The sequence below is a fragment of the Corvus brachyrhynchos genome, unplaced genomic scaffold (genome assembly GCF_000691975.1).
Source record: "Corvus brachyrhynchos isolate BGI_N302 unplaced genomic scaffold, ASM69197v1 scaffold32, whole genome shotgun sequence".
Classification (NCBI taxonomy): domain Eukaryota; kingdom Metazoa; phylum Chordata; class Aves; order Passeriformes; family Corvidae; genus Corvus; species Corvus brachyrhynchos.
Window position 1 is genome coordinate 11,877,713 of NW_008237919.1, and position 25,783 is coordinate 11,903,495.

At 38.0% G+C, this 25,783-nt stretch overlaps 1 protein-coding gene across 3 annotated transcripts in view; it reads right to left on the reverse strand.

The window, feature by feature from the left end:
- The window catches only part of PTPRR (protein tyrosine phosphatase, receptor type R), a 127,163-nt gene extending 108,387 nt beyond the window's left edge, over positions 1 to 18,776 (reverse strand). For all 3 annotated transcript variants that reach the window (XM_017733233.1, XM_017733235.1, XM_017733232.1), the window contains exon 1: positions 18,481 to 18,776. In XM_017733233.1, the coding sequence (XP_017588722.1) occupies positions 18,481 to 18,624 (144 nt within the window). In that variant the 5' untranslated portion in view covers positions 18,625 to 18,776. The remainder of the gene's footprint in view (positions 1 to 18,480) is intronic.
- Positions 18,777 to 25,783: the final 7,007 nt, after the last annotated feature.

The window sequence follows — 25,783 nt, forward strand, 5'->3', positions numbered from 1 at the left end:
TCTTTCTTTCTCTTTCTTTCTTTCTTTCTCTTTCTCTGTCTCTCTCACATTTACTGTTAAATAAAACCCATCTACTGAATTTGGCATGTGGTCTCATTTGCACTTTAATTCGGGCAGAGGCATTTCTAATCATTTTAAGAACTGGACCATAAGATCAGTCTATGTATCTAGTATGAAAACTTACATTACTGCTCGCTGATCAGGAAAGTCACGTGTATACTAAAAGAAGGAATCACAAAGACATTGAAAAACAAAGAACCTGTATCATTTGCTCTATAATCATTAGCAGAAGGCATTATTAAGAGGCAATAAAAATTTACCTGGTTTTAATAAGGAATTTTTAGGTGCCTTTTTTTTTTAAGAAGCAAAAGATAACAACAGAAATACACAAAAATACATTTATGCACATGCAGCAGAAATTTTCAAGGCTATGCATCTTGCAAAACTTTGTAACTACAACTGAAAAGCAGAAGATTGGTTGTAAGACCATCACTAAAATTAAACATTCTAATCAAGTAATACATTGTCAAACACAGAAACGTCTGGTGGGTCACAACTACAACTATAGAATAATAATTCTGTAAATTTTAATCTCTATAATTTAACTTAAAACAGAGAAAATGAAAGGAAGAACTGAACATAAGTCCTGCCACCAATGTTTGACACCTCTCTTTCCAAGGATATCTCCCCATGTAGACTTGACAGAGTGAATGCCTGGGGTGGCATCTCTTAGTCATGCCAGGGCCTTGCTCCCAGCATGGATTCAGATGCCCTTCTGGCAGCTTAGTTATGCCAGGGAGAAAGAGGACAAGGTGTCCTTTCCGTGCAGTGGCATCACTGAAAACTCAAGTTATGTCTTCAAACTGGCCACGATGCTTAAGTGCACACGCGTTGGCAGACCTGCTCAGGCCCCACTGTGGGTATGGTCAGGTATATGGTTATCTAAAAAACTGGGGGGAGCAGCCTCAGACCCCACTATTGAACGGATACCTCACAGTCCTGCTGTAGCCACTAAACATGCAAGGACAGCTGGTAGCCAAGCATTTGGCTGGAACACGCTGCACAGCAAGCCAAGGGAGCAGCTCACAGAAATGAAACACACTGCATGAATACAGGTGCCATGACCAAATTCTGCTCCAATAGTTACCAAAAGCTAAAAGAAATCTCCACAAGAGCCACGATCCTTAAACTCACTAGTTTTGTCAGTTCTAATTACTTATTTTACAGATAGGTAAATAGATGAAAACATATTGTTTGGTAATATTTATATGACTATGGTATTTAAATGTATGATTTATATAAATGACAAATATAAGAGATCAATAGTTATTACTTCTACCATGCAATGCATGATAAAGACAGAGTGTTTTCCAAAACTGAGATGGCAAGTAAAAACTTCACAGTGAATTCCTGTAATTTATTTTCGTAACTACAGCTCTCAAATACTGCTAATAAAATTGCCAGTCGTTCATGATCTTATTACACAGTGGTTAAGAGAGACTTGGGAAATGCATACACTATGTGTAAATTGCCTTTAATAAAAGCAATTAGACAGCTGAATGAATATTGTCCATTACCACCTATGAGTACAGGGACATCTGGTGGACAGTATTGTTATTTGATGTATTTTCACTAGACATTTTTCCTCCAAAACTCAACGGAGTACAAATTCAACCTATTCAATGGCCTATACTTCAGAAATACTGTGTACTTTTATGTTGCTAAGTGACCTTTGACATGTACACCTTACAACAAATTAATCTTAAATTAATATTTAGTTAACTGAGATAACTTCTTTATAGACTTTGAACAAACGTTTATTTAGCTTTGGTTAGTCACAATTCTTGTGGCAAACATTACCCTTTTCAAAGTGAAAAAAATATTTTTGCTGTAACACTTTGTCAAGACCAACAAAATTTAATCTTGTACTTCGAAGTATATTTGGGCCATGAGTTCAAATAGGATTTTTCACAAATCAGTTATATCATAATTTAATTCCAGGTCTGTAAGTACTTGGGTGTAAATGCTTCACAATAATCCCTCCAGCAACTGGAATCCAGAAGTCCATGGAATACTGCAAATGCAAGGCAACCCTATACCAAAAGCAGGAATTGTCTATAGTTGTTTTATCCCAGTTTAACACAGCAAATAAGAAAATAGGTGCACTCACAGTGAACCAAAGCAGTTACTTGCAATGAACAAGATAAATAAAAAACCTCAAAAAAACTCAACTACAAAACCACAAACAAACAAACCAACAAGAAAACCAAAACACCACCAGACCAAAAAAACTAATTAAAATCAGAGTTGAGAACACCTGCCATATTGTCTTAGTATAGGGTGAGAAGATGCACATTACAGTCCAAGAAAATTTCCAATACCCACAAATTGTCAGAGGTCTGGTAACAGAACAGCTCTGGGCAAAAAGGAGCATTCACAGCAAAGGGGAAGACTATCAAGGGAACCAAAGAGAAGTGTGGGCTACAAAATATGTAAAAATGGAGAGGAAAAAGAAAACAGTAAAGTGGTTTGAGACAACAAGACTAAAGGAAGGACCAGGAGACAAAGGTGAAAAGAAAGACAGAAGTAGAAGGTGGTTAAAAAGCAAAGGCAAGCCAAGACCCTGGTAACAGCCTGACAAAAGGAGCCACACTTACAGAAGGTAGGACAGTAGACCATGACAAGAATGAGAATGTGTGAGAAAAATGGATGAGTTCACAGGCAGAAGTGTGCAGAAGACCAACAAGGCACTTCCAATGGCCATATGGGGGCATGACCAAGGAAGATGTGCTATTTAAAGCATTTTTCCCAGTTTGAATTTATTATGAAAGATTTTGGATAAGATTAGATATTTGACCTATCATACCCTGAAACTCAAATACGTTAAAAAAAAAAAAACAAAACAAAAGACAAGAAAACTGTTGGATGAGGAAAGGATATGACTGGCACACAGCAGTGAGAGAGAGAGTAGATGGAGGAACAGAATCACTGGGGACTAGCTGAATGTATGGTGAAACAAATATTTTAAGTAGGCACTACAGACTAGATAGTCTGGGGACAAGAACTCCAGCAAACTTATCACGGGAATAAGAGAAGGTTAAAAAGGGGTAGAGAATACTGCATGGGAAGCACCGAATGACTGGCTAAAACAGAAAAGAATGAAAAAAAAAAGTATGTATTAAAAATGCAGCAATGTTCTGAACCACTCTTTTGAATACATTACACGCCTGATTAACTGGAGAAAAATACACATTTTATGCTGGGCAACACAAAGCAGTATCAAGCAGTTAGGACTCTTATAAGTTTCACATCAATTCATATCAGTAGTATTAAGTCCCAGTAGAAAATATCATTCAGGAAACAATGAACAATGCAGAAGTAATGTAATGCAAGTTTGGCTGAAATGATTGTCTAGTTGACAATGTTTTGAACTAAATGACTCCTGAATATACATTCAATTTTTAGAAGACAGAGAATAACAGAGCGTACAAAATTCACTAAAGTTTTATTCATTCCTTTCTGTTTATGTAATTTGTCTGGTATTGCCTCTGAAAAACAACTTCTGCCTTTCCACTTTACCAGAGAAAGGACATGGACTGCATGTGGTCTTGCCTGCCTGTACAAAAACACGTGTCTGAATTTCTACTTTATAGTGTTTCCTTTTTTTTTTCTCTAGCAAGGGTGCAGAAACTCCCTACTATCTGTATCTTGTATGAGTAACTCAGTATGAACTTACCAGGATAATCTGTGTTGAGACTCGTGCTGATGCACTGCCTCCTTATTTTGTACAGACTATTAGCAAAAGAACAGCTAAGAATAGCTTCCTTCTCCTGCTCCTGTGCCCAGAATTTCTTGCCAGATTTTTAGTTTTATACTGCTGAGAAATAATATATTGCTGATAATATTACTAAGGGACAACATACTGAAGACCTGAAGAAGATTGATTTACTTCAGAATAAGCAACAGATACGTGGTAGAGCTTTATATTGCATGTGGGAGACCCCAGCTCAGATCTGCATATGCTTCAGGATGAAGAGTTATTTCTTTGTCCTCATATGCCACATGATAAATTGAATGACTAGACTTCCAGATAAACCTTTTTCCAGCAAGAGTACAGATTCCATTCAGCTGAACTAACTAAATAAAATCTAATCTGGAAAGCAAAACATTTCCGTGTCTAAAAGAGACTTGGCCTTGCAACTCCCATAAATTGAAGGCAAGACCAATCTCAAATGCACTGAAAACACCCCCTCCATAAGCCTATCTCAGCTCTATCCTACAATGTAAATAAAAGACACCAGACAACCTGACTTGGATGATTTAACCAATTTACCCTCTGTGACTCTCATCCGCCCCGGCTCCTACCAGGATGTGACAAAAGAAGTGCTGGAACCTGAAAACCCATTGTAGCTGTATGCCTTGAGCCTTGGGATTTTTATGATACATGATTTTCATTTCCTCCTTACCTCCCAGTTAAAAGGTTTAAATAGTTTCATTTTATCACAGTGAATTTTTTTTTTTTTTACTGCAAAATTCTTTAAAAAGGGAATTAATTTTCAACCTCTGCCTTGAGTTTTTTGACTCAGAAGATTTCATTCATTTCAGTGGTTCTTGATCAGCAGCCTGTACAGCTCAATTGCTACAAGGAATGTGTGATCCACTCCATAACTAATGAGCTGTTAGACAGCTGTTTGGCAGCTGATGTGATATCAAAGTGAAGGTATTTTTGTATTGCATCACCCTCAAAGTAATTTTGAAAGAAATCCACAATTAAAGGAAATGGCAAGGAAAAGAAAGCCAGTGGTAGAGGCAAAGTCTGTCAGCCTCCAGGCAGAATAAAATTATGAAAGCAAAGATGTAGTGTTTACGTTAAAGTAGACAAGCCAAGAAAATAAACTGCTATATACTGGAGCCAAAGATTATAGTAAATGCTTTTCTATTACAACTGACAAAACTACAATAGTAGTAACATGGCCAAAAGAGCAAAGATCAATAGCTGTAGACCACTGGATGGGGAGGGTTATAACAACATTATGACAAAGAAAAGCTAGCAGCCTTTGCCAAACCTTGCGTGCCAAAGGCTAGGATCACTGGGACTGGCAACACTTGAGACATTAATGAGGCCACATTGACTGAACAGTCCTTTTAAACATCAGATATGTATTTCTGAAGTATTTAATTTCTTCAGTGATTGATCAGAAAATATGAATATGCAGCATGCCAAAAGCACTGGATTTTTTGTTTGAAGTCTCTTACCTTTAAAGAAAAGAATTTATAAGGCTGTGCTCATAACAGATAAGGACTGGACAACTGGCAGATAATGAGTCAAAGAGGGCATAAAAGGAAATTCTAACTAGACAACCTGCAGCTTTATTCCAAGCCTGTTTTACAACCCACTGGAAGATAATGATAGAAAGCAAAAGTGAATTTGATGTGGGCCAAGAGAAAGCATTGACAAACATTGAACAAACTTAGCTGGCCAGCCAAATAAACTGGTAGCATTACAGAAGAAGAAAGATCAATTAGATGAGAACAAGAGAAAGGGCTTGACTGTGGCAGTGACAGTTGGGAACATCCAAGTCTGGCCTAGAAATACAGTCAGCGTTCAGTTGTCCTTGGATTTCAGTTTAATGGCACATGAATATGGAGACACAAAAGCTGCCCTTAGGCATTAGTAGCTCAGAGTCAGAGGGATACCATAACTCAGCATTGATATTGATGCTCCTCAAACTCTACAATACAATCCCCAGCACAGAAAGTCTAAGGGATTTTTTTGTTAGAGGTGGCCAGCTCTGTGCATTTATGCTATGCCTTGGATAGCAAGCCCTGAAAGATGTGAGCTAACTCTGTGCCCAATACATCTACCTCGTGTACCTCACTCTCTGCAACCACCTGACAAGATGTTGTAGCCAGGTGGGGGTCGGTCTCTTCTCCAAAGCAACCGGCAACAGGACAAGAGGACACAGTCTTAAGCTGCACCAGGGGAAGTTTAGGCTGGACATTAGGAAGAAATTCTTCACAGAAAGGGGACTGGGCATGGGAATGGGCTGTCCAGGGAGGTGGTGGAGTCACCATCCCTGGAGGTGTTTAAGAAAAGACTGGATGTGGCACTCAGTGCCATGGTCTGGTTCACAAGGTGGTGTTACATCATAGGTTGGTATTGATGATCTCAGAGGTTTTTTCCAACCTAGTGAATTCTGTGATTCTGTGATGGTCTTAATATGTTACATGATAGTTTTACATTATTTATAAGAGTTTTTTTCATTATCTACAACATTCTTTAGTCCCTTACTTTGAATAATGAAAAACTGAATATAAAAACATTCTACTAATAACATCTGAACAGAAGTAAATATGACACTTGAAAATAAACTGCCTATCTCTACTTTTTTTTAGCATATTTATCACCACAACAAAGATATGCTATTCAAACTGAATAACATTATTGTCAGACTGAATCTTGTATATTTTTAGAACAATAGTGTAAATCCATTTTTTGGTTAAAATTTTTCCTAAAGTATTTTATTAAAAAAACTCTGATCATTTTGTCATAGGTATACCTCTTTGGCAGAGTAAGGTTATAGCTCAAGTCTCACTTTAATTTCAGCATTTATAAAATGCTCTCATTTTATAGGAGTGATGCAAAACATTTATTTTGGCCATCTTCGTAATGAATCAGATCATTATTAAAGATGATAAAATAAGAGTTTAAATTACTATGTTTAAATACAAGAAAAGTGAAAAAAATCCACAAAAAGGTATTTTCTTCGGTGTTCCCTTGTTCCTACTGACATGAGGGACTGGGCATAGAATGAACTGCCCAAAAAAGGTCCTCAGAACCTCTGCCTTTGAAAGAGGAAACAGGCTCACTGACAGTTACTGTAAGGAATAGACCACCTGACTTTTGTAACTGTACCATACAGCCATTTGAAGCATTTGGAAGTGTTTGGGCAATTCAATACTTAATTCTACAAACACAGTAGTATTCCATCATGCTTGCTGAGCAAGTTAAACACAAGTAACTTTCATTGACCAGAGGAAGAGAGTAATTAAAATAGAAAAAAAACCCCAAAACATTACTAAAATAGCACTGTTCTGCAAGTATTTTTAATGGATCAGGCCCTCAGCCTTCTAAAATTAATTAATGCTTTAATGAAAGTTGTCTGTTATCTGACCAGCAAATCTAGTTTTTCTAATATCCAGCTACCCTGGCTTTCAATTAAGACTCAAAGAGCCCAGAACTGATGAAAAGGATATCATAAATGATTTATGGATGTCCTAGTTTTGTGTATGGCACATTAATTATTCTACTTAATGCATCCATATGGTTTTCCAATTTATTCATTACCAAAAGCCTAACATTACAGTTATTTCATTAAAGTTTATATCCATTTTCAGGGAGATTCTTATAAAGTATATTTAAAAATTAAAGCTACAATCAAATTTTTTATTTAGTCTATGGATTTCAAATCATATCTCTATCTATTGAATTATTGCCCTATTACCTATTTCTAGAGGAGTCAGTTGCTTTTGTTTTGGTTTTGGTTTTTTTTAATATTTTTATCAACATTCAAGAGGTTTCTTGCTATTTCATTATTTGTGTGGTCTTTTACATATGCAGTTTATCTTTCCCTCTTTGCCCAATTCCAGTCCGTATTCACTTGTTCCAACCACAAATGTATACAGCATGCCAGAGGGGTGTTCCTACAGATATTAGCCAACTTCCCCTCTCCCACCACAGCCCTTCTTTAATGGGAATTCTACCAGGGTCAATCTAGATAGCCTTAAAATTAAGCATACATCAGAGTAGCCCATGGATCAAGGGGAGAGGTCTTTAACTAATGTAGCTACATTTTAAACAGAAAATAGTGGAAGAAAGGGAGTATTTTTAATTTTCAAGTTAATTTCTATAGCCTGTATACACTTCTATTGTGCCTAATTAGGCAGAGCCACGGCATCCTGTAACACCGTTTCAGAGAAAGTCTGTGAGAAAGGTTTTGGGGACAATGCTTCATGCTTATTTTTCATCATCAGCTTAAAACAAGGAATATAATTTCTACACTGTTTCAGCTCTCCTTTTGCCTAAAGAATACAAAGGCTCTAAGAGTGCAGTATTTAAGGTCATTCTTCCACTCACCCAAAACATTTGTGTTTTAAAGACCTGTCAGCTCAGAAGACTGCACCACTATAAGACTACGTTACAGTACCTGAAAATAAACCGTTATAACATGAAATCACTTTTCTGCATGAAATTGAAATATCATATCCACTCCTAAAGATTAGCCTCCAGAGCTGTTTTCCTAATTAGACAACATACCATGTGTTGCATGGAGAAAGCATATCAGCAACAATTTGGCTAAACAAAGCAGAAAGCTGTAAGTGTTGCCAGAACACCACAGGACCATGAAAGAAGCCATCCTTACTTCCCTGAGTGTGTTTTCAAAAAGAAAACAAGATTACTTGTACAATTAGTACCAGCAAAAAGATAACCTCTTATTCTGAAGGTACGAACAGAAAAATGGGCAAAAAAAAAAAGAAATTCAACTTAATCAATGACATTGTATAAATTTGGTTTAGCGTATTGTAAATGTAAAAATTTTGATTGATATTGTCACTGATTTCTACGCTACAGTTTATTACACAATGACTATTTCCAAGGAGAACATGTGATCTCAGCCAAATTTGTACAAAGCAGACATTCCACTACTATTCTCCAACAGCTAATAAAGGTTGAAATGTAAATCTGTTACAATTCATGTTTAAATAAACACTGACATAACATATGCAGTCAACCACCTTTCTACACTATTAAACCCTACTATTTTAGCAGTCTTGATATATACCCCCGACGCTTTTCATGATGCTTTTACCCTATACTCAATTTAAAGCACTGTATCCACTAAAAGTATTTTCCACCAGTTTATTGTGGTTCAGAGACAAGTAAGAATTAGCTCCATTAAAAACTGTCAGTCATGGCTGACCTTCAAAGGAAGGACAGTGAAATACCACTTAAATGCTTTCAGAAACAAGAACAAAGACAGATGAAGAATTTGTACCTCTCTGCTTACTTCCCTGGGCTATTCCCCTTTCCATGAACAATTTTGATACTGAGGTGACTGAAAAAACATCATTCACCTGGGAGCTATGCTATCACATTTAAACCCCATTATCATCTGAATCTCTGCATTTAATTTCAGAATCCAATATTTATTTCTTTTGCTAAAGAGAGGCCAAAGTGCAGTAATGCTAGACCTAGGAAGCATTTTAAAAAATGAGTTCAGATGATCATCTTCTGCTTCCAAATATTGTTTGTCTGATTCAAATATTGTTGGCCTGATTCAAAAATTTAAAACTGTGTTTTAAAATATCACATATTAATGTCATGATGATAAAAAAAATAATGATTTTTTTTTATTTTTCAAAAGCAGTTTTTACAAGGCTTAATATTTAAGAGGTTGCACACAGGAACACATTATGAACCATCTATTAAGGAACTTTTTAGAAGCTGTCACTTTTCCTAACAACAAAGTTGGAAATGAAGAACCAAAAGGATTATTCCAGAGGCTGAACTGCCAGATCCAACAAAACGTTGACTGATAAGGAAACACATGCTGCCTTGCTGTCTTTTATCTGAGCACCCTTTATCTGCCTTTTAAATGTTACTGTAGGGCAATAGGGTTTTCACAAAGATAGTTCTCTGAGGGTGCTAAAAGAATTTTTAAGAAGTGCTTCTTCATTCTTTATTCCTGAAAATTATCAACACAATGCATAGATTTATTGTGGGAAGTAGTCACTGATTTTCTATTGGTGGGTCTCATGATCCCAGTAGGGCCAGCCAGCTTATTTATGATTTTCAACATAAAGGATTGTGTGATTCTAGTGATGGCACCTGTAACTCTGCATGCCAGGAAACTTCCCCTTTCCTTAGTCAAATTTAGGCAGTAATAGATTTCCACTCACTTGTAAGAGGAAAAGAGAACACTGATAGAGGTAGAGCAACCTCCTGAACTTCTGAAATACAAGCCTTTCTGTACTGTTCTGTGTAATGGAGTCAGTGCAGTTACAATCAGTGAGGAGTCCTCTGAACCAAAAAGCTGAAACACCCAAAGCACAGTTTAGACACTGTCATAAAAAAGCCAGAGAGTTTCCACTACTGTCTAAATCTCTGTGTCTTTTCTTCTGGAATTCAGTACAGCATGGCACAGAAATAGTATAGAAGCCTTTTTCAATCAGAGGAATAAAAGGAGCCATGTAAGATACAAGGAGGTGTCAGCTGTCGGGGGGCTTTGTTGTTTGTTTGGGGAAGGGAGGGTTCCCTCCTTTAGAGACCAAAACACATACAAGAAATTTGTACTGGATCAATCCAAGAACAACAGTTCCCTGAATTTTCAGTTAGCTGAAACAATGTGGTTTGGGTCAAACAAATAATTTCATCTTTGAGGATGAGAAAAGTGGTGCTCTCTACCCCTTAGCTCAGCAACCAGATCATGTGAAATGAGAAAAACCTCAAATTCAGTTTTCTCCTCTACCTCTTTTAGAGCAAGGCTTTGAGTCAGGTCTCCCACACTTGGGTATACAGCTTAAGCAACACTGAAGATTTTTGATTTGGCTGCAACTGTATCTGAATTTAATTTCATGGAAATGTTTAAAAAAAATTAAAATTATCAATTAATAAAGATTTTTCCTGGAAGACAAAACTCACATATTTGAAGAATGGAAGAACATAAGCAGATTCTGTTCTGCTACACACAAGCATTTAATTTATAGCTGGGATTAGCCAGTAACAGGAATACACAGTTGAAAGGAATATGGAACAGCTGACACATTCTTTACAGATAAATTGCACAATATTAATTGTCAATGAAACTTTAGGCTTTAGCTTGAAAACATATAACTTGCCTGCTCCAGAAATCCAGCTTTCATTTAAACGGTGCAGCTTATGAGGAAAATTAAATTACTTCAACATCTTCCCTTCACTAAAAATGCAGGAAAAGGAATGCTGTGACTGAAGAGGATCTGGGCAATTTGTGAAAGATATGACCAGCTTTTGTGCAAGTGTAACATCCCACTGAATGTTACAAAAGTACCCCCAAAGTTGCCAGCAGCAAGATAATCGATCAAAGCACTGGGTTGCTGAGTATCTCCCAACATTCTTTTAACATTTTGCAAATCAGATGACAAAAAGGTCCCTTAAGGAGGTTTTAGTGCATGTTACAACCTAATGCAATCATTCCTGTTTTCCTCAAAGACTGACAGTGAACACAATACTGTGATAATGGTTCAGCATGCAATTATCCCTGCTGAAGTGCACAGAAGAAAGCAGAAAGCAAATGAGGCCAACTAATGCAGACTCTCTAGATTTCTTTGTGCAAACAAAATCCAGAATGACAGAGCTGCAGGCTACTAGGTCTGTTTGCAGGGCTTGCTGCAGATATGTTACGTCGAGTATAATAACTTAAGGAGTAATGGTGAGCATCAATCTCTAACTAGAAGGTGGACTTGAGTCTAGAAGCCAAATATTGTGAAGACCTGATATTTGGGGTCACATTGTAAAGTGCAAAAAGACGTAACAGTGATTATAACAATCACACTAAATGTATTGACTGATATTGCCCACTCCTGAAATGTGTGACTAACATTTAGAGCTTGTTAACAATTCAGCACTGTAATTATAATAAGATCTTAAAATTTCACTAACAGCATGGCACTTGACCTCTGCTATTCCAAGCATCTGACAAATACATGACCTGAAAATGGAGATGGATACAGTTGATACCTCACTAGATTCTAAGATCTTACTCCTCAGAAAGTTCCTTTGAGAAATCACTGCAGAGACATGATTTTCTATTTCCTCCTTGGCCTGGCTGGCCTAGTGCCAATCCCTCTCTTAGGCCAGAGATAGCAGATGTTCAGTGATAAAACATGACATCTGACTTTTTGTTATATTTCATAGATAGTTAGCTTGCCTGTTTGCCCCAGCACTGTTTGACCTGTCATTTATGGACTACTTGTTCTCCTCTCTCATATTTTTTGCCTTATTTTCAACCCACTGTTTTAGCTTAATATACTTCCAAAAGTATTTTGACCGTCTCTTCACAAGGCCTACAGAGGGAGTGAGCTTAGGATACTCTTACCAGCCAGGAGGAGAAGGATGCAAAGAGCTCTCTGAGTCGCAGCACCAAACTGCATGTGATCTTTCCACAAACCAGAAGGTAAATCACTTTTTGGAGTCAGAATTTGACAGACTTGAGGCTGAGACCCCAGGGTCAGGTGCAGTATTCAAAAAGCAGATCCTTAGCCACTTCTATTATTGCAATATAGCATAATTACTTCTAGAAATGATGGAATTATATACACATACATCTATCCCAGTGAAAATTAGAACATTACTGTACAGGGTGTAATGGGATGATAAACCCATTTTGAATAATTTTCAAAATAACCACAGATAACATATGACACAACACATGATGCAAGGCAGACAGTGCATGAGCAACAAATCATTGCTTCTGAAACTGTGCCTCTTCTTTTGTAAGAACATCCCCAGTCTTATCCATTCCTCTTTCCTTCTCTAGGTCCCAAAGAAAATGACTTTTAGTCTGTGCTCTCCTAAAAGTAGTCCTAAATTTCTGTCTAATGGACCATGCCCAGCTATCAAGATTCCTCACAGACTTCTGTGCATATTTATCAGACTGAGACTGTAATATTTCAAGATACCTTTACTGATTGTTCTGCATGGCCTTACTGGGCCACTTAACTGGGTGGGTGCTGAGCCAGCAGAGGCTGACAGTATTTGAGAGATAGAAGAGTTCCTAACAAAGAGAACTTGAAGAAAGGAAGAGACTTTATCTTCTATCAAGGCGTGGTATTCAGCATCAGGAAAAAGAATAATAAGAGATTCTGGAAAAACAGTCACTCAAGTGGACAGATGGGGAAAACTGCTACAGGTTATAAGTGAAAAAACATTATCAGAACATCTTCTCGTCTTGGGATTCTCAGGTCATTTACCTTCTGGCACACAGAAAGATCACACACAGCTTGGTTCTGTGACTCAGAGGACTCTCTCTATCCTGCTCCTCTCATTCAGTAAGACTCTGTGACTTAGCCTTGAAAAAGAAGGCATCTTGTATTGCCAAATTGCCAGTGAGAAGAAACACGCATTTTTCATTTAAAGAAAAGTAAAAAATAAATTCCACAAACATTGCTCTGTTTTCATGAAAGGAAATCTATATCAAATGTCTCCAGAGAAGAGGCAGCTATATGGAAAACATTTTTTAGACTGAAAATAACTGTAAGCATTGGATGCCCCCACCTTTTTATCAGAATCTTTTCACAGAGTTCTTCTTACAGCCCTCCAACAAAACCAGTCAGTGGAGAGAATTGCAATGCTCAGAAGAAAGGGCATATTGTAGTCTGGTTCCCATTGTCTGGTCTTTTCAAGGAAGAAGCAAATGGATGTCCTGTGTGTTCCTAGAGGAACTTAGGGATGACATTCCACGTGGACGCCAGGGCTTCACAAAGAGTACAAAGAATTAGAAAAATAGACATTTCCAGCAGAAAAAATGTGTGGGAATAATGAAACAAAATTTAGGAACAAATAATATAGATAAATTCTGGGCTTTGACACTGGTAATTAAACCTGACACATCAGGATATGGGGAATTAAGGGAGAAATAAACTTACACATCTAAGGCCACATCAGCAAGTGAGCAAAAAATGCATCTTTTCTGAGTATGTAGTATGAGGAAAGTTATATAAGAGAATATAGCAGTGGGATGAATCTGACATAAGTGTAAAAGCAGTTCTGCTGTGGTTTCACAACCACATGGTTTTCAGCTACCCAAACCCACCCAGAAGCAGCCCACCTACTTGAACTGTACCTAGATTTGGAAAGGATTTCCACATTATTTCAACATAAAATGTGTTGTCTAAGATGGAATGAGCTCCAGATTAAGATGTCACTAAATGTACATGTCTGCGTGCGTGTATGATAGGTAGGTAGCCAGTGTGCAGTAGGTGCCTAAGCACCCATTATCATCAATATAAATCTTATCACGACAGCCATTTTGAATTAAGGAACTCACCCTGAAGCAGATATCAAAGCTGCAATATACTAGTAGATTAAATGCATCTGGTACTGTTCTCTGGCTGTGAGAAAACTTTCGTGGAAATGGTCCATGTCAGTACTAATCTCCAAAATCAGGATGATCACATCTAGTCTGCCTATTGGATATGGTCCCTGACCTATATTAACTCCCTAGTAATCCGGAACATGTTTAGAAACATGCTAGATAGTTTAATAGACTATCAGCAGGGTAGATTTCCACTGCCTATACTGAAGCTTGAATACCTAGTTCCCACATGAATATCTACTTATAGATACATATGTTGTTTACTCTTGTTTACATATGGTTTACTCTTCCACTGAATCCTCTCTCAAAGTACTAGCACCTGAAGTTCTTCCTTGTGCTCTTCAGAGTGCTTCGAAGTAAATAGTTCAAATATTAGAGACAAAATAGATGTGGTGGTATGGAAAAGCTATAGCTCTGAGGCATTCAGCCTTACACAGCCCTTCACAAAATGCCATGGAAAAGGGAAAGAGAAGCTCTATGTGGCTGTCTGTGAATCTTACGTCCTATTGACATTAGTTGAGAGAAGCTAATTAAATCAATTCAGTTCACTAACACTCATGTAAATCAAACAAAAATTAAGAGATGAGCTGAATTTGAGGCTACGGTACAACCCTGTGTCCTTTCTAACCAACAGAAAAAGAGACAGATTTTCATGTTTATATAAGAAGGTGTATAGTAAGAGTGAGGTGTGAATGAGAAAATTGTGATGTATTGAGCAAGTTTATTACCTTTACATTTCTGAAACACTTCACAGGAAGCAAGTGAAAAAAGCATCTGAGTAGCTTGGTCAAATCTTGATACAATACACTTGTGTGCCTGAGAAAGGCTTTGGACAGACCAAACCATATCAGGTTACTAGGGACGATGCTTTAGTATATCCATGAGGTGATAATTTAGATGTAGTCTGAGCTGTAACCTTTACTCCAAGTTCTTCTGCTTTTCTCTCAAGTTCAGCCCTAACTCTATACATGTTTGTATGTGTTTTGGATTTTAATAAGTATGTTAGATGATATTTTCTATCACAAGTGATTATGCACATTCTATTCCAACTTTCCATGTACAGTCTTGACCTTAGTGGTTCTCATATTCAGTATTGGAAAGATTTGGAATAAACACAAATAAACATTTTGAGAACTTGTTCACTGCACTACTAATTCTCTAATACCTTCAATGAGTATATGGTTTCTGAGATGCAAAACAAAAGCTTACAAATAGCGAACTCTCAAGTATTAAAAAAAATTATGTAACTCTATATGTTATCCAAGCAATTTTCAGATGAGTTGGTCTCACATCATGTAGAGAGACAGCTAAACAGAACATATGGGTAAGCACTAAGGCATTTATAGAACAGTCAAAATGCTTCTAAGAGCTCTGAATTGTCCTCACTTCCTTCAATAAACAACATGAACTGAATGCACACACACACATACACACACATACGAAAACAAACAGCAGGAACTTAATATCAGGTAATGTGATTGCCTTTAATTATATAAAACTCCCTCCCAGAAAATGAATACCTCCTCTCCCTCTCTTAGGCAAACAAGCACTACAATATCCCCAGTTTCAGTAAAATTACTTCTTAACATGTGTTCTTTATTGTTAGTCACAAAACATCACTTTTTGACACACTACCTGCAGAATTCTTGGCTTCATGGCACTCTGCTGTGCATTGGCAACATTTTCCTTGTCAGACGGTTTAGTCCTTAGCACAAAATGTAACCTTGTAATAGTTCTGCATTAGGCATCCATTCACCCTACCTTTCTACCTTGATCATGAAGAAAATGGACCTTGAATCACTGAAATTAGATTGAATTCAGTTTCCTTTCCTCTTCAGAGCCAATAAAGCATTGATTTATTAAAAAAAAAAAAAGTTGCTAGCTTTCATACTAAATCACAACGTGCACCAGTCATGCAACTGGATTACAGGAAGCACTAACAGTAGCAACTGCCCTTTCAAGTTGAGCAACCAACAACATTGCTAAAGGCTGGAAAAAAAAGGGTCAGCCAGGGCAAAACAACAAATGTTGATGCTTGCCCTATATATTAAAAACCAGAAAGCAGCAACAGGCAGTAAGTGCTAATTCAAAATAAAGAGGGAGTGATACACATGCAATTCAGAACTAACCAGATTCCCTTGATAATTACATTAACACTACAATCTACTTCAGGTGACATTCAAGAGGGAGAAACAGAATGTTGAAATACAGAAAGCTGGAAGGAGCAGGCCTGTGCTTGGATGATGGCAACCACCCTGTCATGGGACAGCTGCCCTTTTAAAGACAACACCTTCAAAATTTCTGATGGTGGGATTAGTCCAATGCACTGTCTGACTCCCAGCACTTTGGCTTCAAACATTCCCCAAACACTTTTTCTGAAAGGATGACATTAAAAACAAACCAAAACCACTGTCCTTCAGCACATCCAAAGATAGCTGAAGAACCTAAGCAATGAACAGCTTTCATGTCATGATTAGCTCATGCTGTTATACCTCCCCTTAAAGCACATATGGTTCTCAGCCAGAACAGAAGGCTTCAAAGCAGCAGCTCCATCCTAGAAATGAAGCAGGAAAGCCTCAGACCGAAGTCACTTAATGAGAACTTAATATAGATTTAATGGACCTGTTTTTATGTGACTTTATGTGCCAATTGAAAATCTGCCTCATTTAGCTTTTAATGCAGGCACAGAGCCAGTCAGCTAAAATCAGGGTAGCCCCAGAATATTTTGCAGGATTCTTTCATTACCAGTTGAGGACCACAGGTCTCCAAAATTGTGCAAAGCCCTACGAAAATAACAGGCCATAGGTAACAGTGTCATTTAATGAAAAAAAAATAAGGGCCATGCATATTCTGAGTTCCTTGCACTAACAGAAAGGTTTCACCTTGAATGGAAGTGAAATAATGCATGCAGTGGAAAGAAGAGAGCAGGTACCCTTCACCATGGAGTTGGCCCTGCTGGCTTAGGCTAGCTTTGAGGTATGGATATATCCAGCTTGCTTGGCATCTCCTCCCCTTGATCATTACCATTCAGTACTGGGACTCTGCAGTTGGCCTGTCCCCAGTAAAGCAAGACTGTCAGTACCTTATTTTACCTGATACGGACATTTCCACACAGCTGAATCTAGTCCACTAACAATGCTAGCCATCTAAACTCAGATGAGGAGGTCTTGTTCATATGGGATGCAACAAGTCCAGAGCACAGCTTTTTGAGCCTCGTTCCCTGATAGTGTTTTCTAACTGTTAAAACTTTGATCTTGGACAAATAAAATTACCATCTTCTTTTTTTTTTACTCTGATTAATTTTTTCATTGTCACTACTCTATTGCATTTGGTGCATTCATGAGGGCAGATCTTTAGAGTACAGTACAGGGAACTCATATGGGATTCTGACACACTTGGTGTGCTAACATGCTCTAGTGTTCTATGTTCTTTTTTCCTTGTTTGTAAAGGCCATTCTCTTTTAATCTCTCATCTTCCTCTGAAACGAGCAATTTACAGGTTTCACTTTCATCTTTATTGGTTCACTCTAATGAGTGCATTAGCACTCATTATAAGTGGCTCCTCTTCCCTCCAGGAATCAAGGAGAGCTGCCTACACACGGCGGTGAGGAAAGCAGTGTCCAGGCAGAACACATACAGACTGTACTGTGCACCCCACCAAGGACAGCTCTCCTGACAGCAGGCTGCTCCACTGGCACGAAGGGTGAGGATGCAGCAGGGCAGCATCACTATACAGTTAAACTGATCTGCCCTTCACTGCAGGAGGGAGCACTGCCATCACCTTCTTGAGAAAGGGGAAGGTCACACAGTTAACTGACAGTGGAGGGTCTCCAATCCATATATCCCAGAAGAAGTGCATATGACAAAATTCTTACTCTTTGCAAGAAACAGGATTTTTTTTTCAAACAGCTGTGTAAGCATAATGGTGGATTTACCAGAGGAACAGAAGTGAATGAAACCTTTATGTTACCCTTTTAAAATCTCACTGCCTCTGTAGAATACTTCCCTGAAGAACATTTTCTTGTGACCTATGCAGAGTAAGTTTAAAGCCCATTCAGTAAAAATTGTGCAAACATCAGTCAAGACAAGAGGATCAACAGCATTTGAGGCAAAGCTAAGGTCTTCACCTACAGAGAGGCTATATTCTGCACTGGTTCACCCGACTGTTGTTAATCAGAGTCTGATTATATGAATGCAAATTCCACCAAAGTGAAGAAATTCAAGACAAGTGGTCACTATTTAGATTTAGATGATCAGTCAGGCCACCCAAAATTACAATCCATCTGTATTTATCTACAGGCATGTTTATTCACAAAAAAACTCTCCAGAACCCAGAAGAAGTCACTTACCACAATAATCACATTCGTTGTAGGAATGGGAAGATTCTCCACTTCCAAATCTTGACCAGTCATTGCTAAGAGATTGAGGGATGGATCATAAACAGATCTGGGGAAGGCTGATTTAACAATTATTGCAGGGTGCAACTTGCTCATTTTGGTGTGGGAAGAAGAATAGAAATTTTGTTTGGAATCCTTATAGCTGTCTGTATCCAGACTTTTCTCCACACTCTCCACATGGTGATAAATAAACACAGGTTTTCCACTCTTTCGCTGATGAATTGCCAAAAAGTGGTCACTGTCTCCAGAAAAGCAGCCTGTAGAAAGAGAAGAGTAAGTTTAGAATATCTCTCTTGGCTATTCTGTAGACGGCACTGGAAATTCAACGAGATTTTTGGGTTCTGAGAAATTTGGAAAAAATATTTTTGGAATACAAGAATTCACTTAAAATCTTACAATGTGTTTCCTATAGCAATAGATTAACAGCACTGTAGAGTCTACTAAGTATGTGAAGTGTACCACATTCTTAAGCTCATTTTCACAGGACTTTTATAAATGTTATTTGTATTCCCACCCATGGCTACATTTCTAAAATGATGTGCAAAAGCAGAGCACATGCTGAGCCAAGTTCAACTTCCTTATTGATACCAACTTCAACTGGAAAGCATATGCAGTCAACTTTCTGACGTATTTTATCACCCAGTAATATCAAAGATGAGAATAGCAGTGATCATCTTTTATAAATGGGCACCTGAGAAGAAAAGGTCACGAACCTGATCAAAAAACCATATTTAAACATGTGAGAAAATTCAGACAAGTCCATAATCCTAATTCTGCATTCCTTGTTCAGTTGCTTATACCAGGAGCCCCTTGTGCCAACTCTTGTTATGTATGACCCAACCTTCACTCAAGCATCGCCTGGCCAGCCAGTGGAGCACCTGGCTCTCTGCAGAGGAGATACAGGTGTGTGGGTTTGGCCATACCTTGCATACCTTGGTGTGGGGCACAAAAAACTCTCTTAGATTAGGGAACTGGAGACAGGGGACTCAAGCATCTCTAACGAGGAGTTAGAGAGAGTTGGGCTTGTTCAGCCTCAAGAAGAAATGACTGAGAGGGGACCTCATCAATGTCTAGCAGTATCTGAAGGGAGGTTACCAAGAGAATGGAGCCAGGCTCTTCTCAGTGGTGCCCAGCAATAGGACAAGAATCAACCCATGCACAGGAAGTTCCACCTGAATATGAGGAAGAACTTCTTTACTGTGTGAGTGACAGAGCACTGGAACAGATTGCCCAGAGAGGTTGTGAAGACTCCCTCACTGGAGATTCTTAAGAACGATCTGGATGAAATCCTGTGCAAAGTGCTCTCAGATGACCCTGCTTGAGCAGGGAGGTTGGACCATACAATCCCACTGATCTCTTCCAACCATACCCATTCTGTGATTCTGTAATTACATGGGTTTAACTAATTATGTATTAGTAAAAAATAAGTTCTCTTTTGAAAGACAAAATACTTCCTGATGATGCTTTTATAAGAGGAACCAAGACTAAATTTTTATCTGGTTTTTGGTTTTTGTTGTTTTGGGTTTTTTTGTGGACAAAACATAGCGAATCTTGCCTTTATGCTGAACAGAATAGCTACAAAAGCACAGTTCAGCTCCCAGCCTGGAAGGCAGTCTATCTGACCAGAATAATAGGCAAGGATCAGCTCACTCACACATAAAAAGTAACTGAAGCTGCATTAGTCACCCCCAGAAGAACACACTGAGAAACCCAGTGTGGTAGAAAAGGGACTTTGTGTTCTCAGAGAAGTGAACCCAGAGAGCTCACTGATCAGCCTGGAATTTCCTCTTCAGATGCTGCTGGAGTTAATGGCAATGTTAAATTTGAGAGCTGATTTTTAGTTTAAAAAATATAAAAACAATGTTATTTTAATTCTCATAATGAGCTATGAAGAGCAGCTTAGCACCAACAACGTTTCAAGTCAGGGTGAACAAGAAATCATTTTGTTCTAGTCAAACTGAATTTTTCCTCTGATTTTTTTTTGCTTCTGTAAGCAAATCAAAATAATCAGTCATTTGCACAGCTCTACCCAGTGCCCTTAGGAGGTTTCACTGTAGGTAATTACATTCTGTTGACCTAATTTCCTCATGAAATTTCAGTTAGGGAAATCAGGGACAATACCTTATCTGTGCTACAGAATTGCTTTGCATCATTGAGAAATGCATTCTCTGGAATAAGTGGGAACCGGTCAGTAGGTAGTGAAGCAATTTATAACATACATGAACAGAAAATCAATAGTAAAAAGAACACAGATCCTCTATTATAAAGAAATATGCTGAATCTAAGGCTACTCTTTCAAATGGTTGAAACAAACACAATCTCCTAGATGACCACTGAGGTCACATGTTTTCAGCTCTTGTCAGGTTTTGATTGGGAAGACATCTGAAAGCAGGAGGAAAAAAAACCAGAGACACTGCAGAGTATAGTCTTAAAGACAGCTGAATTTCAAAACTTGTTAAGCTTTCTGGGTTCTTATTAAGATTTGTGGGTGTTGGTTTCATTGATAAAATCCTGAGGGCTGGTCTTAACTACCAATCTAGAGAGTTGTGTCAGTGGCAAAATAAAAATAAGGAAGCATCAGCACTTCTCATAGTCACCTACTTCTCATAGTCATCTCTTTGCTGGATTTATTTTCATGTCTCCTTCACAGAAAACCAGCATTCCAAAACTGAGCATAGATAATACAAAGGAATGCAACCACCGACACATTTGGTTTGTCTTCTTTGCTTCCTTCATTTCTGCTCCTTTGTTTCTGAGGGAATCAAACCAATGGTGATTCTCCTTGAATTCTTTGTATTGCATTTTTTACCCGCTTCAATATTCCAACCTTCCCTCTTATTTCATTATTTTTACTGAATGAAGCAGAAAAAATTACAATTAACTACCACCCCAAATTCTTCCCTGAGTATTTTTGATAAAAGAATAGTTAAAGGAACTACCCAAAAAGCTCACTTGTCCTTGAATCTCAGTACTTTTTAACAGCAGAATCACCATTTGCTTCTAAATCCCAGCAGACTTGCCTCCATTAGAATGCTAAATATCACACCAGTAACACCAGTCCCTGCAGCCGTATAAGGTCCATTGTAGCAGATTTTCAAGACGGACAACAAAATATATTGTTTAACCTGTAGTAAAGAGAAATTAAAAGTCTAATTACACAACATTACACTTTATACTCACACAAAATTTATTTCATCAGATGAGCACTCAGAAGTTCAAATATGTTCCAAGAAAATAACTACACTGAATTTGGTTGTCTGAGAAGTCCACACAGCCCCAGTATCTTAAGTAGGTTACAAGCACCCACAGTGCCCCATGAGAAAAACTGCACTAACCTTAGGAGACAGTGTATAAGGCCCCCACTACCAGACTTTGGCTCCCAGACTGCCATGGATGCCTCAGGCAACCCTCACAAACTGGCCAGCCTTGATCCTACAGGGGAACCTAAAATTCCTCTCAATCTGATGAAATGATAATATATTCCTTCTTTACCCTCCAGACTCCAGCTCCAAACACAAGCAATAGGCAGCAAGCAGACACTTGGAGAATTCAGTAGCTAGAAATACCAGCAGTTCTGCTACATTGTTATGTGTTACCTTTAAATACTGCCACTCTCCAACCCTAAAGGAAGAGAAGACTGGGAACCCTACACCAAATTCTGCACTTCTACAAAAAAGAAAATGCTTCTCTGTGGCTACCGGGAAAACTGTGAGAAGTTATGACGAACTGATTTTGGTGACTTTTAAGCTTCAGATATCCCAAAATACACAAAAATTCAGTAAATATGGTTTAGGACAAGGCTCAAAAAGTAGAATTCCCAGAGGTTTCTCTTCCATAAGCTTAGCAAACTTTATCCTAAAGTATGTTCTGATATTCTGCTCTCACTACCCTGTTTGAACTCTACTTCAGGATGTAGAGTTATTTATGACTCACCTGAAATACTCACCCAGCGCTGCTATTATCCATTAACTATAATAATTTTATTCCTTCTCCTAAAATTGTCTCCCCTCAAGTGTATTTACAAAGAATTATACTTTATCCTGCCTCAGCATTGAGAACAGACTTGACGTTAGATTGTGATTCCATGCTATTTCTTCTATCCAAAAAAATGCTGAGTCTTCACCTATGTCTCAGCTATGTGTAGCTATCTTCATGTCAAGGGAAATTTTATTTGTTCCAAAATGAACAATAATCAATGGTTACTTTCAAACCTACATCAGAACTTCTCTGAGCAGCAGGTTTGTATGTACTTTTGCTCCTAGAAAACAACGAGTCCTTTCTTCATGATCATCTCACGTAATAATCATTCCAACTCCCTTTAGTAACAGATGCTGCAATGTGACTCAGTACTGATCTGAACTGTTCATTCCCCCCTCCAGTTCTTCTCTCTGTACAATATAGTGATTGGTCACCACTCTGTTGGATTTCAGGTCCTGATGAATATTGCTATTTCTTCCTCTGTTCTTTACCTATAGATTTTCCTTCCTTGCAACTCCTCAATTCTGCTGCTTTTCCTTAGATATTTTTTTAACAATAAAGCCTGTCTTGATCTTGTTTCCGTGTTCACCCACTGTAAGCCCCTTCTTTAATTTTGCTGCTCCTGTACAACAGTATTCTCCCCCCAAAAATTCTCAGTTTTAGTTGCATTTCCAATCCCTGGAGCTGTGCTTCTAGAACCTCCACCAAGTACAACACTACATCTATTAAAGTGCAACAAGAAGCTCCAAGGTGATGTAGAATGCATACTTTCTAAATCTGAACATCTTTACTAGTACTAGTTTCAGCATTTCTATCATTGCCACCGTTTGTCATCCTACTGAAAGGAAAATTGGACAAATCCCTATGAAACTTCCTGTTCTGCAGAATCCAGCTGTTCTGCTTAATGGTTCAAAATATGTGTTCACTTGATCTTCTTAGTTGTCTGCATAAACATACAAGAAAAAACTATTTCTGTCATAAATTAAAAAGAGAAAAAGAAAATCTAATCTACAGAAGATTGATGGAGAATGGGACAGGAGAATTCCATGTCACATATCCACATCATCCCAGTATATAGGAAGCACAAAATTTTCTCATGAAAACAGATGAGTAAATCACAAGACTGCTAGACAGCACATGCTTCTGAGCCTGTCTCACACTACAAAGTTGCATTACATATGCAGAAAGGAAAGCCTATAATAACCAGTAAATCTGATGTGCTGGATGCTGTGGGCACTTTTGACTGCTCCAGTTGGCCTCTGCTTGACAGAGGAAAACCTAAGATTTCTTTAGACTGTCTTGACTCTCTGAATAGTTTCAGACAGTTGACATTTTATCTCAAAGCAACCTGCCAGAAAACTGTTAAGACTCCCAATTCCCAAATACCTTCACTTTCACTAAAACAGACAGATAAAAAATTTCAAGATAGCCAAAATCCATTAATCAGCCAGTAACACAGCAGCACGGTTTTTCTCTTTTTAAAACATAAAAATATCAGAGCTTTACAGATATTTTACCTCACATCCTTGTTAACGAAACAACGGGTGCCCCGCTTGACTCCCTACTCACCCCACTCTCAGTCAGACAAGTTTTCCTTGCTGGCTCAGCCCCAGGTTTCCCATAGTCTCAGACCTCTGGTGCTTTTAAGTAATTTTATCATGATACAACACAAAAGATGCTCAAGCTGGGTGCCTCCTCCTTAACATCTTCTACAGCCAGAAACTAGAAATTCATTTGACTGGAAAAGTCCCAGTGGGACATAACATAAACCTGATAGGGCCACGATAATGGTGTCTAAAGTCACGCTGTGTGTCTGGAAAAACAATTTCAGGTCATTTTCTAAAGTTTTGTTATTTATCTTAATCTGAACAAATTTGATAATAAGTTATGCTCCTGAACAGTCACATTTTCTATAATGAGATATATACTGTATATTTGCTACTTGTAAGTAGTGCAGTCACCCCAAATCCACGGACAGAAGTGCTGTGCTGTACCTGACTAGTAAGTAAAATGCACAAATGAATATAGACACCTAGTGCATATATTTTAAACACACAATACTACTTAATACTCACACTTAATACTCTAGCACTGTAATAACAATGAAATCTTTTTATAGTTAAAAATAACTTGGTATATTACACAGCTTGAGATTTTTATGCTACAGGCTGGCAATTGAAGGGGAAGAAAGCATAAAATGTAGACTCATTTCATAAGGGAGCAACATGCTGAAACTTGACTGCTTTCAAAGATAAATTTAATACAAATGCAATTTGAGTTACAGTACTTAATGCTGTTGCCAAGTAATTTCTCATTTTCAGTAACAAAAATACTTACTAAATTTTCGTAATTAAATTTTGTACCCTGAGCTCCACATGCTTTTTTCCTTTCTGTTTGGTTCACCACTCTGAAAGACGCTCTTTGTCCCACACAAACTTCCTTCAAACCTATAAATCAGCCCCAGACTTTGGACAGGCTTGGCTTTATCACCTCTTGCACCATTTCCTCTTGAACAGCTACCCTAGTCACTGTGAGATGCTGTACTTACACAGACCGATGATCAAATCCCTCCAACAACACCAAAGTTTCCACAGCTGGGAGATTCATTCCCTGCCTCTTTTTAGAACATCGAGATAGAAACAGACTCCCATTCAGAACAGAGTTTGCAGTTCTCTCTTCTCTGTGTAAGGGCCAAGGAGGTGTTGGCCCACAGGAAGAAGAAAAATAAAAGCTTAAATGCCAAAATGCTTATTATCATGCTGGCCATTTATGAGCATGTTTCTAACTCTCAGGAGTCACAATGGCAATGATACTAAGGCAAATGCTAACTGTGGTAATTCTAGACATAGCACGAACACTGCTGTAGGTTTAGAAGACTTCTATCTGTTCTGGGCTGTGAACGTTGTCTCTTCTGGTGCATGAAACAGAACCTTCCTTCGGCTTTGCCTTCAAAAGACACAAAATCTATTGTTTTATCCCTATTTCATCTACATTACCAAGGGAAAACAAAAGAAAAAAAAGAAAAAAAACAAAAGCAAACCCAAACAAACCAACAAACATATTAAAAGGAGTCAGCATATCTGGTGGAAAATATAGAAGTTTTAAATGATGTTGAAAGCAAAAACGTAAACAAAAGCTGTCTGGAGGAAATATGCTTTGCATCTGTACTGTCTAGCTAACAATATGTCTTACTGTCAGGAAAGTAGTATATTGATCAAATCTGAATCTCATTTGGATAAAGTTATGCACTTTTAGCTATTAAATTTTCTTGTTTCGT